This window comes from Mirounga angustirostris, unplaced genomic scaffold (genome assembly GCF_029215605.1).
Source record: "Mirounga angustirostris isolate CCGP_5_RB_7025 unplaced genomic scaffold, mMirAng1.0.hap1 SCAF_6, whole genome shotgun sequence".
In the NCBI taxonomy this organism is placed as follows: domain Eukaryota; kingdom Metazoa; phylum Chordata; class Mammalia; order Carnivora; family Phocidae; genus Mirounga; species Mirounga angustirostris.
Window position 1 is genome coordinate 33556882 of NW_026991714.1, and position 16645 is coordinate 33573526.

The following is a 16645-nucleotide window of genomic DNA, read 5'->3' on the forward strand; positions in this document are numbered from 1 at the left end:
ACCGCTCAGGCCACGCCCCCGCGGCTGGCTCCTGACCCCTGGGTGCTGGGGGATTGTTGCGTCTGTTTCCCGGACCTGGGACGGTGAGGGCTTGGCGGGCTCTTAGGTTCCCACTGGTCTCCTGCAAGATGACGGCGTCCTACGCGCCACGCACAGCCCATCCCTGCCGCCTCCAGAAGCGCTTTTCTTTTTTGTGTTGTTTTGGGATCCCTTTGATGGTCTCAGTGCTCCTGATACCCAAGCCCTCTGGTAAGAGCCTGGAGAGGGTGTGCGCTTTGGCGGCGCGCTGGAGCGGGTCGGGGAGGAGGCGGACGGGGCCCAGGGCCCGGGAGCTTTGCTTGGTGGGTCGGGGGCAGGTGCGGCGCTGGGGCGGCCCCCGTCGTGCTATGCGGGTATCCAGGGGGTGTGGGCCCTGTGGTGCCGGAGTTGAGGGCTTGCGAGGCGTTGAGAAGTGAGCCCTGCGGGTGTTGCGCGCGGCTGGTGTTTTCCCCTGGCGGAACTGTGACCCCAGCGAGTGCTTGAAGTGTGCTTCCAGACTGAGGCAACTAGGGGTAGGGGAGCGCGGACTCGGGGCTTGGGGTGACGGCTTGGTCTCAGTACCCAGTGCGTGTGGCTGTTGCTAGGATCCGCGGTGTGCCGGTGGGGAAGTTTGTCCTGTGTTCCTTAGAGGGGTGATGACCTTGGGGAGAGGGGGGTTGTTTGTGCCGGGCTGGGAGACCCCGGGCTGGTTGTTACCGGGTGTGGTTTACGGAACTAACCAGGCTTGTGGTGTCGGGTGTGGGGTAAGGAAGCGCACCGTTTGCTTTGCTGGGGTTTGGGAATCCCGTGTGGCCGTGCCGCGCTTGGGTGAGTGTGGGCTCCGGGTGCAAGCATGCTGAGGGCCCCTGGGGCTTAGAGGGTTTGGGAAGGCCACACCTTACTTTCTGTACCTAATAGCAACAGTCACCTTGTTGTCCAAGATCATATTGGTGTTGGTTGGCAGGGTATTCCTCTTATCAGTTTTTTTTTTGGGGGGGGGACATAGAATCATCTTCCTGTTTCCATCCAAGAGACGTTATCCAATTCCATTACCTAATGGCTTTTTGCCATTGTATTCCTTGTTTTCACAAGGGTGGGTCATATTTGAGGGGAATTCTGAATTAATCTTAAAAGCATTAGTAGCGGGCGCCTGGGTGGCTCAGTTGGTTAAGCGACTGCCTTCGGCTCAGGTCATGATCCTGGAGTCCCGGGATCGAATCCCACATCGGGCTCCCTGCTCGGCAGGGAGTCTGCTTCTCCCTCTAACCCTACCCCCTCTTGCGCTCTCTCTCTCTCTCTCTCAAATAAATAAATAAATAAATAAATAGCAAGCATTAGTAGCTTACTGACAAATGAGTATCCTAAGAAATACACAATAAATAATGTCAATCCGGTTTTCCCTTACACCCATTAAGGGAAACTGAAGGCCTGAAGGCCCCCAACCATTATATTTGTTTAGTGTTTCGCTGCATAAGAATTAGTGCTTATTATATATATATATATTTATATATATATGCGCTAAAGAAGACATGCTTGTTGTGTAACACATTTACAATGAAGCAACAACCATTTTCAGTACTTTGGTATATTTCTTTCTGTCTTTATCTGCACCTATGTTTCTCTGCCCAAGTTATTTCTAGGATCCTATTACATATACAATTTGTATGCTGCATTCTTTCCTTAGTAGCATTCATTCAACACATATTTGCCTTCTGTGTGCTGGGTTCTATTGCTGGTCCTGAGGATACACTGGTGAGTGATAACAAAACTGTCCCATTTTTATGATCCTGATTTCACTATTGATCTGCTTGCACTCACACAAGTAGAAACAGAAACTGTTTTGCTCACTTAGAACCCCAGTGCCAGGCACGCAGTGGCAGTCGAGAAATCGTTGCTAAAATTTATGGGGAGTGGCAGACAAATCAAAACGCTCTATGAACAGTTATGTTATAACCCAGCAGAAGTGTTTTGGAGGAAAGGAGCTCGATTCTCTGATAGCATTTAACAGTGACTAGGGGCCGGGGCAATTTCTCTTACTGAAGAGGCCAAACTCTGCCTCTGTGGGGCTTCTGTACTTACTGTTCCCTCAGACTTGGAACATTCTCTTCCGGCACCTTGCCTGTCACCCCCTCAGGAGGCCCCCCTCTGACCACCCTATCTCAGATAGACACACACACTCCAGCCCAAATCCCCCCTGACTGGGAGTCACTCTTGCCAAACTGTCTTCTGCTCTCCCTACTAGAATGCAGAGAGCTTCTCTGTCTTGTCACACTTGTGGTTCCAGATTTGCAGTTTTTTGCCCAGTGTCAACACTCTTGTATAACTATTGAGTGCCAGAAAGTGAAATATAAATAATATACTGTAATTAAGCTGGGACTTAGAGTGCCGGCAAAAATTCCTCCTGCTGCCAGGAGGAAGGTTCTTTAAACACCCGTCCTTAGGATGGCCTTTCTGTGGTGCCTAAGCTAAGTCAGGGGAAGCTGACTGTCAGAGAGGCTCTGTCTTCCACTGTTTATGTGGAGTCTGCAGGGCTCACAATACTGTAGTCTTGCTTGTTCCTGATCATCAAAAAGTTCATTTCTGTGGGGGGAGTAGCGTGGGGAGGGGCCAGTGGCAATAAAAAGAAACGGAAAAAAAAACGTTTTAAAAAAGGATCAAGTTTAGATCAGGCTTGGAGCCAACAGTTGAAGGAGACCATGACTGTTGTTTGGAAGAGAGGAAATAAAATGAATAGGGTGCGACATGGAAGGTAACAAAACAGAAATGCAGAAAAGGAAACACAAGGCCAAGTTGAGAGTTCAAAGGTAAAATCAGGATAGGTATGAAACTAAGAGAAAGTACAAATGAGCCTCATTCTGCCGGGCAGAGAAAATACGGCACTAGAACACACATGTGAGTTTTTAAGCAGCTCCCAGGCCCAGAAGCGGGTTTGTAAGCAGACAGTGTTGTGCCTGGAGGCTTGCCATCTCAGCGATGGTTGCCAGCTACATGGGATGGTAGAAGGGAACACTTGTCCAATTCGGGACCAGTCTCGTTCTTCCAGAAGGGCTCTGCTTTTTGGACAAAACCCACCATCTCCTGCTGTGAGTGGTGTCTTTTTTAGGTCTTTTCTTTCTCTCTAATGGATGAAGCCAAGATAGATCCGGAAGTGCTTACAGAGTAGTTTCTTCTGTCCTTACTCTACATATTACCATGCAAAGAGAGCAGTCCTTATCTGGTCAGTTGCTGGGTAACCAGAATACTGGGCGATAGGCAACAGAAGAAATTACATGGCCAGATCTTTCTCCAGGGCATAAAGCTTAAAGGTGATTCTTTTCAGGATTAGATGCATCACAGTATATTCTTGACTGTGGTGTTCTCTTTGACTGCAGTGGTCTTTTGAGTGCCAGATCGTCTTGCCTAGCTCCTCTGCTGGACATACTGTGCTTGGTGTTACGGCTGCGTGGGTGAATGGAGTCAGCCATGGGAACTATTAAACACAAAAACTTGTGATAGTGACTGAGAGATCCACACAGAGGACCTTCGAAGAGAAGGGGACTGGGCACCGCCTCCCCGGGGAAGCAGTCAGTGCTTGCTACAGGAGCCGTTGAGTGGATTCAATGTAAGAAGACAGGAGTTGAGCAGGGTTTGCAGCTGAGCAGGAAGGAAGGGTGTTCAGAGCAGAGGGAGCAGTGTGATCAGAGACTTAGAGATATGACATGGCTGGGGGCTCTCAAGGACTGTGGAGCTACCCAGTGTAGCAGCCGGAAGACAAGCGAGGCAAGAGAAAGGCCAAGGACTAGATCAAAGAGCGAATCTCTGTGAAAAGCAACAGGATAGTCAGGAATGAACAACCCCATCATTAAAATCCAGACATGATGTTATTACCTGTCCTTCCAGGGCACTTGAGCCCTTTTGTGTGACTTGGCACATAGCAAATCTAAACCGGGGTTACTTTAATTTCTGCAGACTCAGTAGAAGACCGTTTCTTGAAGACGACATTGCAGGGTGTGGTGTCCGCGTGGGAGGGTTTCAGATGAGTGTGGTGGGAAGCATTGTCTGTAGTGAACCCAGGCTGCCGGCTGCTGGAGATGTTGGCTTGGGCAAGTTACTTAACCTACGGGGCCTTAGTTGGCTCATCTTAGAGAGGGGGAAATAGTGCCCAACTCATAGGATGAGTATGAAGGTAAGTTAAATTGTACTTAAAATAATGGTATGGGTAGGGCGCCTGGGTGGCTCAGTTGGTTAAGCGACTGCCTTCGGCTCAGGTCATGATCCTGGAGTCCCGGGATCGAGTCCCGCATCGGGCTCCCTGCTCAGTGGAGAGCCTGCTTCTGCCTCTCTCTCTCTGCCTGCCTCTCTGCCTACTTGTGCTTTCTCTCTGTGTGTCAAATAAATAAATAAAATCTTTAAAAAAAAAAAAATAATGGTACGGGTAGTGCTGGATGTTTGCCATTTCTAAAATTATAAATGCTATCACCACTGTTGTTTAAGAAACAAGACATACAGTCTTTGGTTACCGTACTTGGGAAAAAATAAAATCCCCATGATTTGGAGTTCCCCTTTGATAATGTTAAAGTACTGTTTCTAACAATAGCAGTGATGGAGAATGGGCTCAAAATAAAACAAGAAAGCATAAATACTTTGACATGAAAGAAATCAGATACTCTGTTAAAGGGAAAGAGCTGTCATTCAACCAATGAGAAAAGTTGAAGACAGGCATAAAACAACCAAGAAAAAATTACAATTTACTGATATCTCTGGAAGAAGTTGGCTGACAGAAAAGAGTTTGAATTTTGGTCTAAGAGTGTATGGAACTGGTAAGAGCGCTCATTCAGCTCTGGCACTAGGTATTACAAGTGCAGTGAGATGTCACCCATGGTCCTCAGAAGGTAACCGTCTTGTAGGGAGTACGAACACTAACGACTTTGCTGTGGAGTTGTCTTGGAAGAAGTAAATGGGGATCGTGAGGACACAAATCTTTAAAAAAAAAAAAAACACCAGGTTTTTTTTTTTTTTAAAGATTTTATTTATTTATTTGTCAGAAAGAGAGAGAGAGCACAAACAGGGAGAGTGACAGGCAGGGAGAGAAGCAGCCTCCCCGCAGGGTTTGCAGCTGAGCAGGGTTTGCAGCTGAGCAGGAAGGAAGGGTGTTCAGAGCAGAGGGAGCAGTGTGATCAGAGACTTAGAGATATCGATGCGGGGCTCGATCCCAGGACCCTGGGACCATGACCTGGGCCGAAGGCAGATGCTTAACCCACTGAAAGACCCAGGTGTCCCTTAACCCAGTTTTTTGATGAGAGATGTCAAGAGCCACAGGAGTGGCACCTCAGCTGAAACTGAAGGACGAGTGGGTGGGAGGGTGGGAAGAATGTGGGGTCTCTGGTCAAAGCTGAAGTTAAATGATGCAGGGAGGTCTGGAGTGCTGTCGTAATTCAGGTAATTTAATGGACACTGCCAGGAATTGAATAGGGCTTGAGACTAGGGTGCAAGAGTGAGCAGAGTCCTGATAGTGACGGGCTTTACAAGTCTGCTAGCCATGATAAGGAGCCATAGGCATTGTCATGAAGGCGTTGGGAAGTCACTGAAAGGTATCCGACTTGGAAGAGCTTTGGTCACTGTGCGTCAACGTGCCTCTGGCAGCATTGTGAAACATGAAATGAATGGAAAGGTGGTGAGGTAGGTAAGGGCGCCTGTTCAGAGATGCTGGTAGCACTCTAGAGAAGAAATGGCAGTGGTTTGAACTGGAGGGAAAGGTAGAATTAGAGATGTGCAACAGGCATTTGAGTTGTGAAGACGGTCTGTCATCAACTCAACACCAAAAAATCCCAGCTAATCTAATTTAAAATGGGCAGGAGACATGAACAGACATTTCTCCATAGAAGACAGACAAATGGCCAAGAGACTCATGCGAAGGTTGGTCAGTATCACTCATCATCAGGGAAATGCAAATCAGGAGCACAGTGAGATACCACCTCCCACTTGTCAGAATGGGCAAAATCAAAAGCATAAAGATGTGGATAAACTGCCTTCTCGTCCACTGTTGGTAGGAATTCAAACTAGTGCAGCCACTGTGGAAAACATACGGAGGTTCCTTAGCAATTTAGAAATAGTAATTCTGGGTATTTACCCTGAGAATGTGAAAACACTAATTTGAGAAGATACATGTACCGCTATTTTTATTGCATCACTATTTATGATAGCCAAAATATGGAAGCAACCCAAGGGTCTATCAATAGATGAATGGATAAAGAAGGTGTGGTACACACACACACACACACACACACAGTGGACTATTACTTAGCCATGAAAAAGAATGGAATCTTGCCATTTGCAGCAACATGGATGGATCTAGAGGATATAATGCCAAATGAAATAAGTCAGTAAGAGAAAGACAAATGCCATATGATTTCACGTGCATAATGGAATTTTTTTTTTTTTTTTTTTTTTAAGAGAGAAAGCACGAGTGGAGGGGTTGGGGCAGAGGGAGAGGAATTAAGAATCTCAGGCAGACTCCACACTCAGCACAGAGCCTGATGCAAGGCTCGATCTCATGATACTGAGATCATGACCTGAGCTGAAATCAAGAGTCAGACGCTTAACCAGCTGAGCCACCCAGGCACCCCCATATATGGAACTTCTTAGAAACAAAACAAATGAACAAAGAAAAAAGATAAACTAAAAAACAGACTCTTAAATTTGGAGAACAAACTGGTGGTTACCAGAGGGGAGGTTGGAGGGGGATGGGTGAAATAGGTGAAGGGGATTAAAAGTACATTTATTGTGATGATTATTGAGTAATATATAGAATTTTTGAATCCCTATATTGTACACCTGAAAACTAATATAACACTGCTTGTTAATTATTCAAGAATTAAAAATTTAAGAACCCATCTGTCTTGTTTGCTGGGCATGTGTGAGTGTGAAGAATCAAGAGTGCACACTCTGGCTTCAAAATATTATATAGATAGCATGTCGGGTATGTGGGGAGGCAACTGAGTATATACAGTCGGCACCTTGGCTAGAGATCAAGCATAGAGACCAGGATTCGGGAGGCAGCTCTTCTCAGTGGTAATGAGATCATGAGAGTATACACACTCACCCAGAGGGGTGTGCAGAACGAAGTAACGAGAGTTCCCACAGCACCCCATTAGGAACATCACATTATGGAATTAGGCAGAGAAGGAAGGGTAGCCAGAGGATTAAAAAAATCAGTGTTCTGAGCAAGAGAAGCAATTTTATTGTAAAACAGTGTGATATTGGGTGCAGTTATCATAGTGTATAAAGGTTACAGAGCAAGTTGTAAACTGCACATTTTTTAAAGCATGTCTTATAAATTGAGCATGCAAGGAAGAAGAAATACTTCAAATTAGTTGAATGGTTAAACCATCCAATTGACATTTCTTTTTCCAAACAGATCACTATATATGAAAGTCATATTTGGAATTCTATCTTCTTTATCTGCTTCCAAGATAGTTACTGAAATTGAATGCAAGGAAGACTTGTATTACGTAATCAGGGGCATGCTGTTACTTGATTTCTTTCTTGGTGGTTCCATGATTTCTAATGATGTTATGCATTTCTAGCTAGCATGGAATTATATAGCATTTCTAGCTGAAGGAATGCGGGATCCATTGATCAGTGGAGGAAGATGAAATTATATTTAAAATAATGCCCCCCAAAGCAACATTTTTTCTTGTAAGGCTGTTCATACTAAATTTTGATATTTAAGTGGCATCTGTTCACTTTTGAGAAGCTTGGTTCACTCATATGAAGTATGAAATGAAGTCTTATATTAAAGACTTTAGTGCGTTTTAATCTTGATCTATGAACTACATAATGCTATTTCATAATCATTTGATACTCTAGCATTTCTGAAGTACCCACTGGGTACTGAGTGCAGTAGAAAAAGAAGACCTATGATCTCTGACCTCTAGAAACTTGTCTTCTGCAACGAGGAGACTGAGCCTGAAGTGATAAATTGTCATTAGTTTGTTTCAGACTATGGAAGAGTAACCAGAGCAGAGTGCTGTGTACTACAGAAGGCTTTTTAGAGGAGAGGCGAGTTTTGAAATGAATTTAGAAAAAAGTGGGAAAGGATGCTTATCTACATAATATTGTTAAGACCTAAACCATTGATTTTGTTTGTTCAATTTATTGTTGAAAGAAAATTCATCTTATTCCCCCACAAATCAAAACCTAGTAGGATGTTACTGAAAATAAGCAAGGCACATCCTCAACTACTATCACCACTTGGGTAAAAGCGTGGAAGAATCATTTAAAATCTTGCCAAGGATCTTTCCATTTATTCTGTATTACCTGTCTGCTGGGAAACCATAGTCCCTAGTTGGTGAAAGAGATAAAATACTTCATTTTCATGTTCTCGTTTTCTTATTCCTAGATGCCTGTGATGCTCCTCCGAGATACAGCTCTATGAAGCCAAATGTTACTAAACCCATTTATAATCCTGGGGACAGAGTATACTTCCAGTGTCGACCAGGATACAAGTTTATGTCACCTTCTCATTCCGTATTTTCCGTTTGTCAGCATGATAACACATGGACACCTCTCAACGAGGCTTGTACAGGTAAGTGTACAAAACTTTTTTTTTTAAATTATTCTAGAGATTTCACACATTGTAGGTTGCATACTGCACTAGTGCAGTGATTGTTTTCTCATGTGAATGTAGGTTTTAGATAGCAATGTAGTTTTTCAGGCTTTGAAAAATCTCCAGGGAATCTTTCTTGGCAATTGGTCACCTGGTTAAATGTGAAATTTAAGTTTGGCTTCATAATAGTTAAAGAAAGAAAATAACACTCTCATGAATTCAGAAGAACAATGTAGAATTTTGATTTTTAACTTACATGTTTTGAAATTGCTATGAAATATGCTAATTTAAACATTTAAGCATTTAAGCATTTTGAAATGTTTTGAAATCACTGTGAAACAATGAATTTATAAATTTTCTTTTAGAAAAATTATGTCAACATCCAGGAGAACCTGTAAATGGCCAGGTAGTCGGTGTAAATGGATCTTTTATCTTTGGTTCACAAGTTCATTATTCTTGTAATGAGGGGTAAGTTGTTCCTTAGAGGAAATAAGATAAATACTACTAATTCCATTTTTGTTTTGCTTCTCTTAAGCATTCCCATAAAGTTGATTTCTTTCGTTTTATGTGACAAGTTATACTTATAGCCTAACAAGTCTCAGGCTTTTTATGAAACTGAGAAGATGTGTAATTAGTAGAAAGAAATATAAATTGAAGAAAAGGAAAATTCTATAATATTTACTATAAACATATTGTAAGCATTAACGATGATGACTTCATTTTTGACAATAAAGTGCACCCTATTTAAAATGATAACTCTCAAAGTTGATGTTGGTGTTATAGAAATGGGAGGTCAAATTGCCAACTGTAGATATTCTTATATTGAGACAATTCTAAGGTGTTACCATGTCAAAATTCACGTGGTTAGCTTGGATCATTATGTTGATCAGGATTTGTTAGTTGGATTTTTGTGACTGCTACAAAGTTTAAGTATCTCAAAAAGAGATACTGAGCACTTAAGAATAACAGCCTTGTGGGGCGGAGCAAGATGGCAGAGGTGTAGGAGACCTGGACTTCGTCTCGTCTCAGGAATTCAGCTGGATAGGGATCAAACCATTCTGAACACCTACAAACTCAACAGGAGATGGAAGAAAAGAATAGCAACAAGTCTCTGAACAGAAAAGCGACCACTTTCTGGAAGGTAGGACGTGCGGAGAAGTGAATCCGAGGCGACATTCGGGAGGATAGGTGGCGGGGGAGGGGGCCTCCGTCAGCCGCTTCTGGCAAGTGATAGAGCCGCGGAGCACAAAATCGGAACTTTTAGAAGTCGGCTCCGCTGAGGGATGTCGCTCCAGTGGCTAAGCGGGGGGTGGAACCCTCGCTGGACAGTGGGGTCTCAGGACCCTCGGGGTCACAGAAAGACCAGGGGTGCCTGAGTGCAGCAGAGCTCCCAGGTATCGGAGCGGGGAAGCCGGCTCCAGAGATGGAGGCGACGCGCGGCTCTCAGCTTGGGGTTATCATAAACCGTGATCCGCGGCACAGTCGGGCCACTGCTCCTCCAGCAGGGACCCAACAAGCGGCAGATCCGGGAAGACTCCCCTTCTTCCCCCAGGAGGAGCACTGGGAGCGCACCGCAGGGATCTGCTGGGTTTGGAGACTCCACATGGGGTCGTGCGCCAGAGATAGAAACGCTCGGTCACAGGCCGGGTGAGCACGGAGTGCGGCCGGAGAGCGGGGAGACGGGAGTGACTGACTGCTTTTCTCTGGGGGTGCACTGAGGAGCGGGGCCCCGAGTTCTCGGCTCCTCCGGGGCAGAGATTGGGAGGCTGCCATTTTCACTCTCGTCCTCCAAAGCTGTACGGAAAGCTTGCAGGGAACAAAAGCTCCCGAGAGCAAACCCGAGCACATTACTCAGCCGGGACCTGGCAAGGTCGGGGCAATTCCGCCTCCGGCAAAGACATTTGGGAACCATGGCAACAGGCCCCTCCCCCAGAAGATCAGCGAGAACAGCCAGCCAAGATGATTACCGATCAATGAGAACAGCAGAACTCCAGTGCTAGGGGAATAATGCACATAGAATCCATGCCTTTTCCCCCATGATTCTTTAGTCTTTCAAAGTTAATATTTTTTTTTAACTGTCTTTTTTTTTTTTTGAATTTTTCTTTTTCCCTTTTTCAACCAACATCTTATCGATCCCTTTTTAAAAAAAATTTGTATTTTTCATTTTTAGAGTCATATTCTGTCCCTTCATAGTAGTTACCCTTATTTTTCGCATATATATAAGTTGTTCTTTCTTTAAAATTTTGAGATAGTTTCTTCTAACAGATCAAAATATACCCTAAATCTCTAGTGTATGGTATTGTTCTACTCTCCTGCCTGATCACGTTCTCTCCCTTTTTTTAAAAAATCCTCTTCTTTCTTTTTTCAAACAACTTCTTATCAATCCCTTTTATAAAACTTTTTATAATTTTCATCTTTACATTGATATTCCATCCCTTCATCATATCAGCGCTTATTTTTGTACATATATAAGTTTTTCTTTCTTTAAAATTTTGGGAGGCACTTTCTTCTAACAGACCAAAATACACCCCAAATCTGATATGTGGCACTGATCTATGCACCGGCCTGATTATATTTGATCATATTCTGGTTTTTTTTGTTTTGTTATGTTTTTGTTTGTTTTTATCTTTTTCTTTTTCTTTTTCTTTCTTCTTTCTTTCCCTTTCTTTTCCCCCGGCCTCAGGTCTTTTCTGATTTGTTTAGAGTATATTTTCTGGGAACGTTGTTACCCTGTTAGCATTTTGTTCTCTCATTAATCTATTCTCCTCTGGACAAAATGACAAGATGGAAAAAATCACCTCAACAAAAAGAACAAGAGGTAGTACCAACTGCCAGGGACCTACTCAATACAGACATTAGTATGATGTCGGATCTAGAGTTCAGAATCATGACTTTAAAGATAGTAGCTGGGCTTGAAAAAAGCATGGAAGTTATTAGAGAAACCCTTTCTGGAGAAATAAAAGAACTAAAATCTAACCAAGTTGAAATCAAAAAGGCTATTAATGAGGTGCAATCAAAAATGGGGTCTCTAACTGCTAGGATAAATGAGGCAGAAGAGAGAATCAGTGATATAGAAGACCAAATGATGGAAATTAAAGAAGCTGAGAAAAAGAGAGATAAACAACTACTGGATCACGAGGGCAGAATTTGAGAGATAAGCGATACCATAAGATGAAACAACATTAGAATAATTGGGATCCCAGAAGATGAAGAAAGAGAGAGAGGGGCAGAAAGTATATTGGAACAAATCATAGCAGAGAACTTCCCTAATTTGGGGAAGGAAACAGGCATCAAAATCCAGGAGACACAGAGAACCCCTCTCAAAATCAATAAAAATAGGTCAACACCCCGACATGTAATAGTAAAACTTAGGAGTCTCAGAGACAAAGAGAAAATCCTGAAAGCAGCTCGGGAGAAGAAATATGTAACCTACAATGGTAGAAACATTAGATTGGCAACAGACCTATCCACAGAGACCTGGCAGGCCAGAAAGGACTGGCATGATATATATTCAGAGCACTAAATGAGAAAAATATGCAGCCAAGAATACTATATCCAGCTTGGCTGTCATTGAAAATAGAAGGAGAGATAAAAAGCTTCCAGGACAAACAAAAACTAAAGGAATTTGCAAACACAAAACCAGCCCTACAAGAAATATTGAAAGGGGTCCTCTAAGCAAAGAGAGAGCCTAAAAGCAACATAGACCAGAAAGGAACACAGACAATATACAGTAACAGTCACCTTACAGGCAATACAATGCCACTAAATTCATATCCTGAATAGTTCAATAGTTACCCTGAATGTAAATGGGCTAAATGCCCCAGTCAAAAGACACAGGCTATCAGATTGGATTAAAAAACAAGACCCATTGATATGCTGTCTGCAAGAGACTCATTTTAGACCCAAAGGCACCCCCAGATTGAAAGTGAGGGGGTGGAAAACCATTTACCATGCTAATGGACACCAAAAGAAAGCTGGGGTGGCAATCCTTATATCAGACAAATTAGATTTTAAACCAAAGACTGTAATGAGAGATGAGGAAGGACACTATATCCTACTTAAAGGGTCTATCCAACAAGATCTAACAATTGATAATATCTATGCCCCTAACATGGGAGCAGCCAATTATATAAGGCAATTAATAACAAAAACAAAGAAACACATCGACAACAATACAATAATAGTGGGGAACTTTAACAGCCCCGTCACTGAAATGGACAGATCATCTAAGCAAAACATCAACAAGGAAATAAAGACTTTAAATGACATACTGGACCAAATGGACTTCACAGACATATTCAGAACATTCCATCCCAAAGCAATAGAATACACATTCTTCTCTAGTGCCCATGGAACATTCTCCAGAATAGATCACATCCTAGGTCATAAATCAGGTCTCAACCGGTACCAAAAGATTGGGATCATTCTCTGCCTATTTTCAGACCACAGTGCTTTGAAACTAGAACTCAATCACCAGAGGAATGTCGGAAAGAACTCAAATACATGGAGGCTAAAGAGCATCCTACTAAAGAATGAATGGGTCAAGCAGGAAATTAAAGAAGAATTTTAAAAATTCATGGAAAGCAATGAAAATGAAAACACAGCTGTTCACAATCTTTGGGATGCAGCAAAGGCAGTCCTAAGAGGAAAGTATAGAGCAATACAAGCCTCTCAAGAAACAAGAAAGGTCTCAAGTACACAGCCTAACCCTACACCTAAAGGAGCTGGAGAAAGAACAGCAAATAAAGCCTAAACGCAGCAGGAGAAGAGAAATAATAAAGATCAGAGCAGAAATCAATGAAATAGAAACCACAAGAACAGTAGAACAGATCAATGAAACTAGGAGCTGGTTCTTTGAAAGAATTAACAAGAATCTTAAACCCCTGGCCAGATTTATCAAAAAGAAAAGAGATATGACTCAAATCAACAAAATCATGAATGAGAGAGATTATAACCAACACCAAAGAAATACAAACAATTATAAGGACATATTATGAGCAACTCTATGCCAGCAAATTAGATAATCTGGAAGAAATGGATGCATTCCTAGAGATGTATCAACTACCAAAACTGAACCAGGAAGAAATAGAAAACCTGAACAGACCTATAACCAGTAAGGAAATTGAAGCAGTCATCAAAAATCTCCCAACGGGGGCGCCTGGGTGGCTCAGATGGTTGGGCGTCTGCCTTCGGCTCAGGTCGTGATCCCAGCGTCCTGGGATCGAGTCCCGCATCGGGCTCCCTGCTCGGTGGGGAGCCTGCTTCTCCCTCTGCCTCTCTCTCTCTCTCTGTCTCTCATGAATAAATAAATAAAATCTTTAAAAAAAAAAGAAAAAAAAAAAAAATCTCCCAACGAACAGAAGCCCAGGGCCAGATGGCTTCCCAGGGGAATTCTACCAAACATTTCAAGAAGAATTAATACCTATTCCTCTGAAACTGTTCCAAAAAATAGAAATGGAAGGAAAATTTCCAAACTCGTTTTAGGAGGCCACCATTACCTTGATCCCAAACCAGAGAAAGACCCCATCAAAAAGGAGAATTACAGACCAATATCCTTGATGAACATGGATGCAAAAATTCTCACCAAAATACTAGCCAATAGGATCTAACAGTACATTAAAAGAATTATTCACCATGACCAAGTGGGATTTATCCCTGGGCTGCAAGGTTGGTTCATCATCCAGAAATCAATCAATGTGATACAATACATGAACAAAAAAAAGAACAAGAATCATATGATCCTCTCAATAGATACAGAAAAAGCATTTCACAAAGTGCAGCACCCTTTCTTGATCAAAACTCTTCAGAGTATAGGGATAGAGGGTACATACCTCAATATCATAAAAGCCATCTATGAAAAACCTACAGCGAATATCATTCTCAATGGGGAAAAACAGAGCTTTCCCCCTAAGGTCAGGAATGTGGCAGGGATGCACACTATCACCGCTGCTATTCAACATAGTATTAGAAGTCCTAGCCACAGCAATCAGACAACAAAAAGAAATCAAAGGCATCCAAATCAGCAAAGAAGTCAAACTCTCACTCTTTGCAGATGATATGATACTTTATGTGGAAAATCCAAAAGATTCCACCCCAAAACTGCTAGAACTACAGGAATTCAGTAAAGTGGCAGGATATAAAATCAATGCACAAAATCAGTGACATTCCTATCCACCAACAAGACAGAAGAAAGAGAAATTAAGGAGTCGATCCCATTTACAATTGCACCCAAAGCCATAAGATACCTAGGAATAAATCTAACCAAAGAGGCAAAGGATCTGTACTCAGAAAACTATAAAATACTCATGAAAGAAATTGAGGAAGACACAAAGAAATGGAAAAACGTTCCATGCTCATGGATTGGAAGAAGAAATATTGTGAAGATGTCAATGCTACATAGCGCAATCTACACATTCAATGCAATCCCCATCAAAATACCATCCATTTTTTTCAAAGAAATGGAACAAATAATCCTAAAATTTGTATGGAACAGAAAAGACCCCGCATAGCCAGAGGAATGTTGAAAAAGAAAAGCAAAGCTGGCGGCATCACAATTCCGGACTTCCAGCTCTATTACAAAGCTGTCATCATCAAGACAGTATGGTACTGGCACAAAAACAGACACGTAGATCAGTGGAACAGAATAGAGAGCCCAGAAATGGACCCTCAACTCTATGGTCAACTCATCTTTGACAAAGCAGGAAAGAATGTCCAATGGAAAAAAGACAGTCTCTTCAACAAATGGTGTTGGGAAAATTGGACAGCCGCATGCAGAAGAATGAAACCGGACCATTTCCTTACACCACACACAAAAATAGACTCCAAATGGTTGAAAGACCTAAATATGAGGTAGGAGTCCATCAACATCCTATAGGAGAACACAGGCAGCAACCTCTTTGACCTCAGGCACAGCAACTTCCTAGAAACATCGCCAAAGCAAGGGAAGCAAGGGCAAAAATGAACTATTGGGACTTCATCAAGATAAGAAGCTTTTGCACAGCAAAAGAAACAGTCAACAAAACCAAAAGACAACCAACAGAATGGGAGAAGATAGTTGCAAATGACATATCAGATAAAGGGCTAGTATCCAAAATCTATAAAGAACTTATCAAACTCAACACCCAAAGAACAAAGAATCCAATCAACAAACGGGCAGAAGACATGAACAGACATTTTTCTAAAGAAGACATCCAAATGGCCAACAGACACATGAAAAAGTGCTCAACATCGCTCGGCATCAGGGAAATCCAAATCAAAACCTCAATGAGATACCACCTCACACCAGTCAGAATGGCTGAAATTAACAAGTCAGGAAACGACAGATGTTGGTGGGGATGCGGAGAAAGGGGAACCCTCCTATACTGTTGGTGGGAATGCAAGCTGGTGCAACCACTCTGGAAAACAGTATGGAGGTTCCTCAAAAAGGTGAAAATAGAGCTACCATACCATCCAGCAATTGCACTACTTGGTATTTACCCCAAAGATACAAATGTAGGGATCCAAAGGGGTACGTGCACCCCGATGTTTATAGCAGCAATGTCCACAATAGCCAAACTGTGGAAAGAGCCAAGATGTCCATTAACAGATGAATGGATAAAGAAGATGTGGTAAATATATACAATGGAGTATTATGCAGCCATCAAAAGGAATGAGATCTTGCAATTTGCAATGACGAGGATTGAACTGGAGGATGTTATGCTGAGCAAAATAAGTCAGTCAGAAAAAGACATGTATCATGACCTCACTGATATGAGGAATTCTTAATCTCAGGAAAGAAACTGAGGGTTGCTGGAGTGGGGGGTGGGGTGGGAGGGGTGGGTGGCTGGGTGAGACAATGGGGAGGGTATGTGCTATGGTGAGCGCTGTGAATTGTGCAAGACTGTTGAATCACAGATCTGTACCTCTGAAACAAATAATGCAATATATTTTAAGAAAAAAAAGAAGAGGAAGATAGCAGGAGGGGAAGAATGAAGGGGGCAAATTGGAAGGGGAGACAGACCATGAGAGATGATGGACTCTGAAAACAAACTGAGGGTTCTA

The 16645-nt window shown here is 42.7% G+C and overlaps 1 protein-coding gene across 8 annotated transcripts in view; it reads left to right on the top strand.

Annotated features, from left to right (window-relative positions):
* The first annotated feature begins 23 nt into the window (after window positions 1-23).
* LOC123841375 (membrane cofactor protein-like) overlaps window positions 24-16645 on the top strand; it is a 46897-nt gene continuing 30275 nt past the window's right edge. For 3 of the 8 annotated variants that reach the window (XM_064594071.1, XM_064594073.1, XM_064594075.1), the window contains exons 1-3: window positions 26-249; window positions 8399-8584; window positions 8971-9073. In XM_064594071.1, coding sequence (XP_064450141.1) covers window positions 129-249; window positions 8399-8584; window positions 8971-9073 — 410 coding nt within the window. In that variant the 5' untranslated portion in view covers window positions 26-128. Of the gene's footprint in view, window positions 250-8398; window positions 8585-8970; window positions 9074-16645 lie in introns of all 8 variants that reach the window. The other 5 variants (XM_064594072.1, XM_064594070.1, XM_064594076.1 and 2 more) reach the window with 3 other exon arrangements.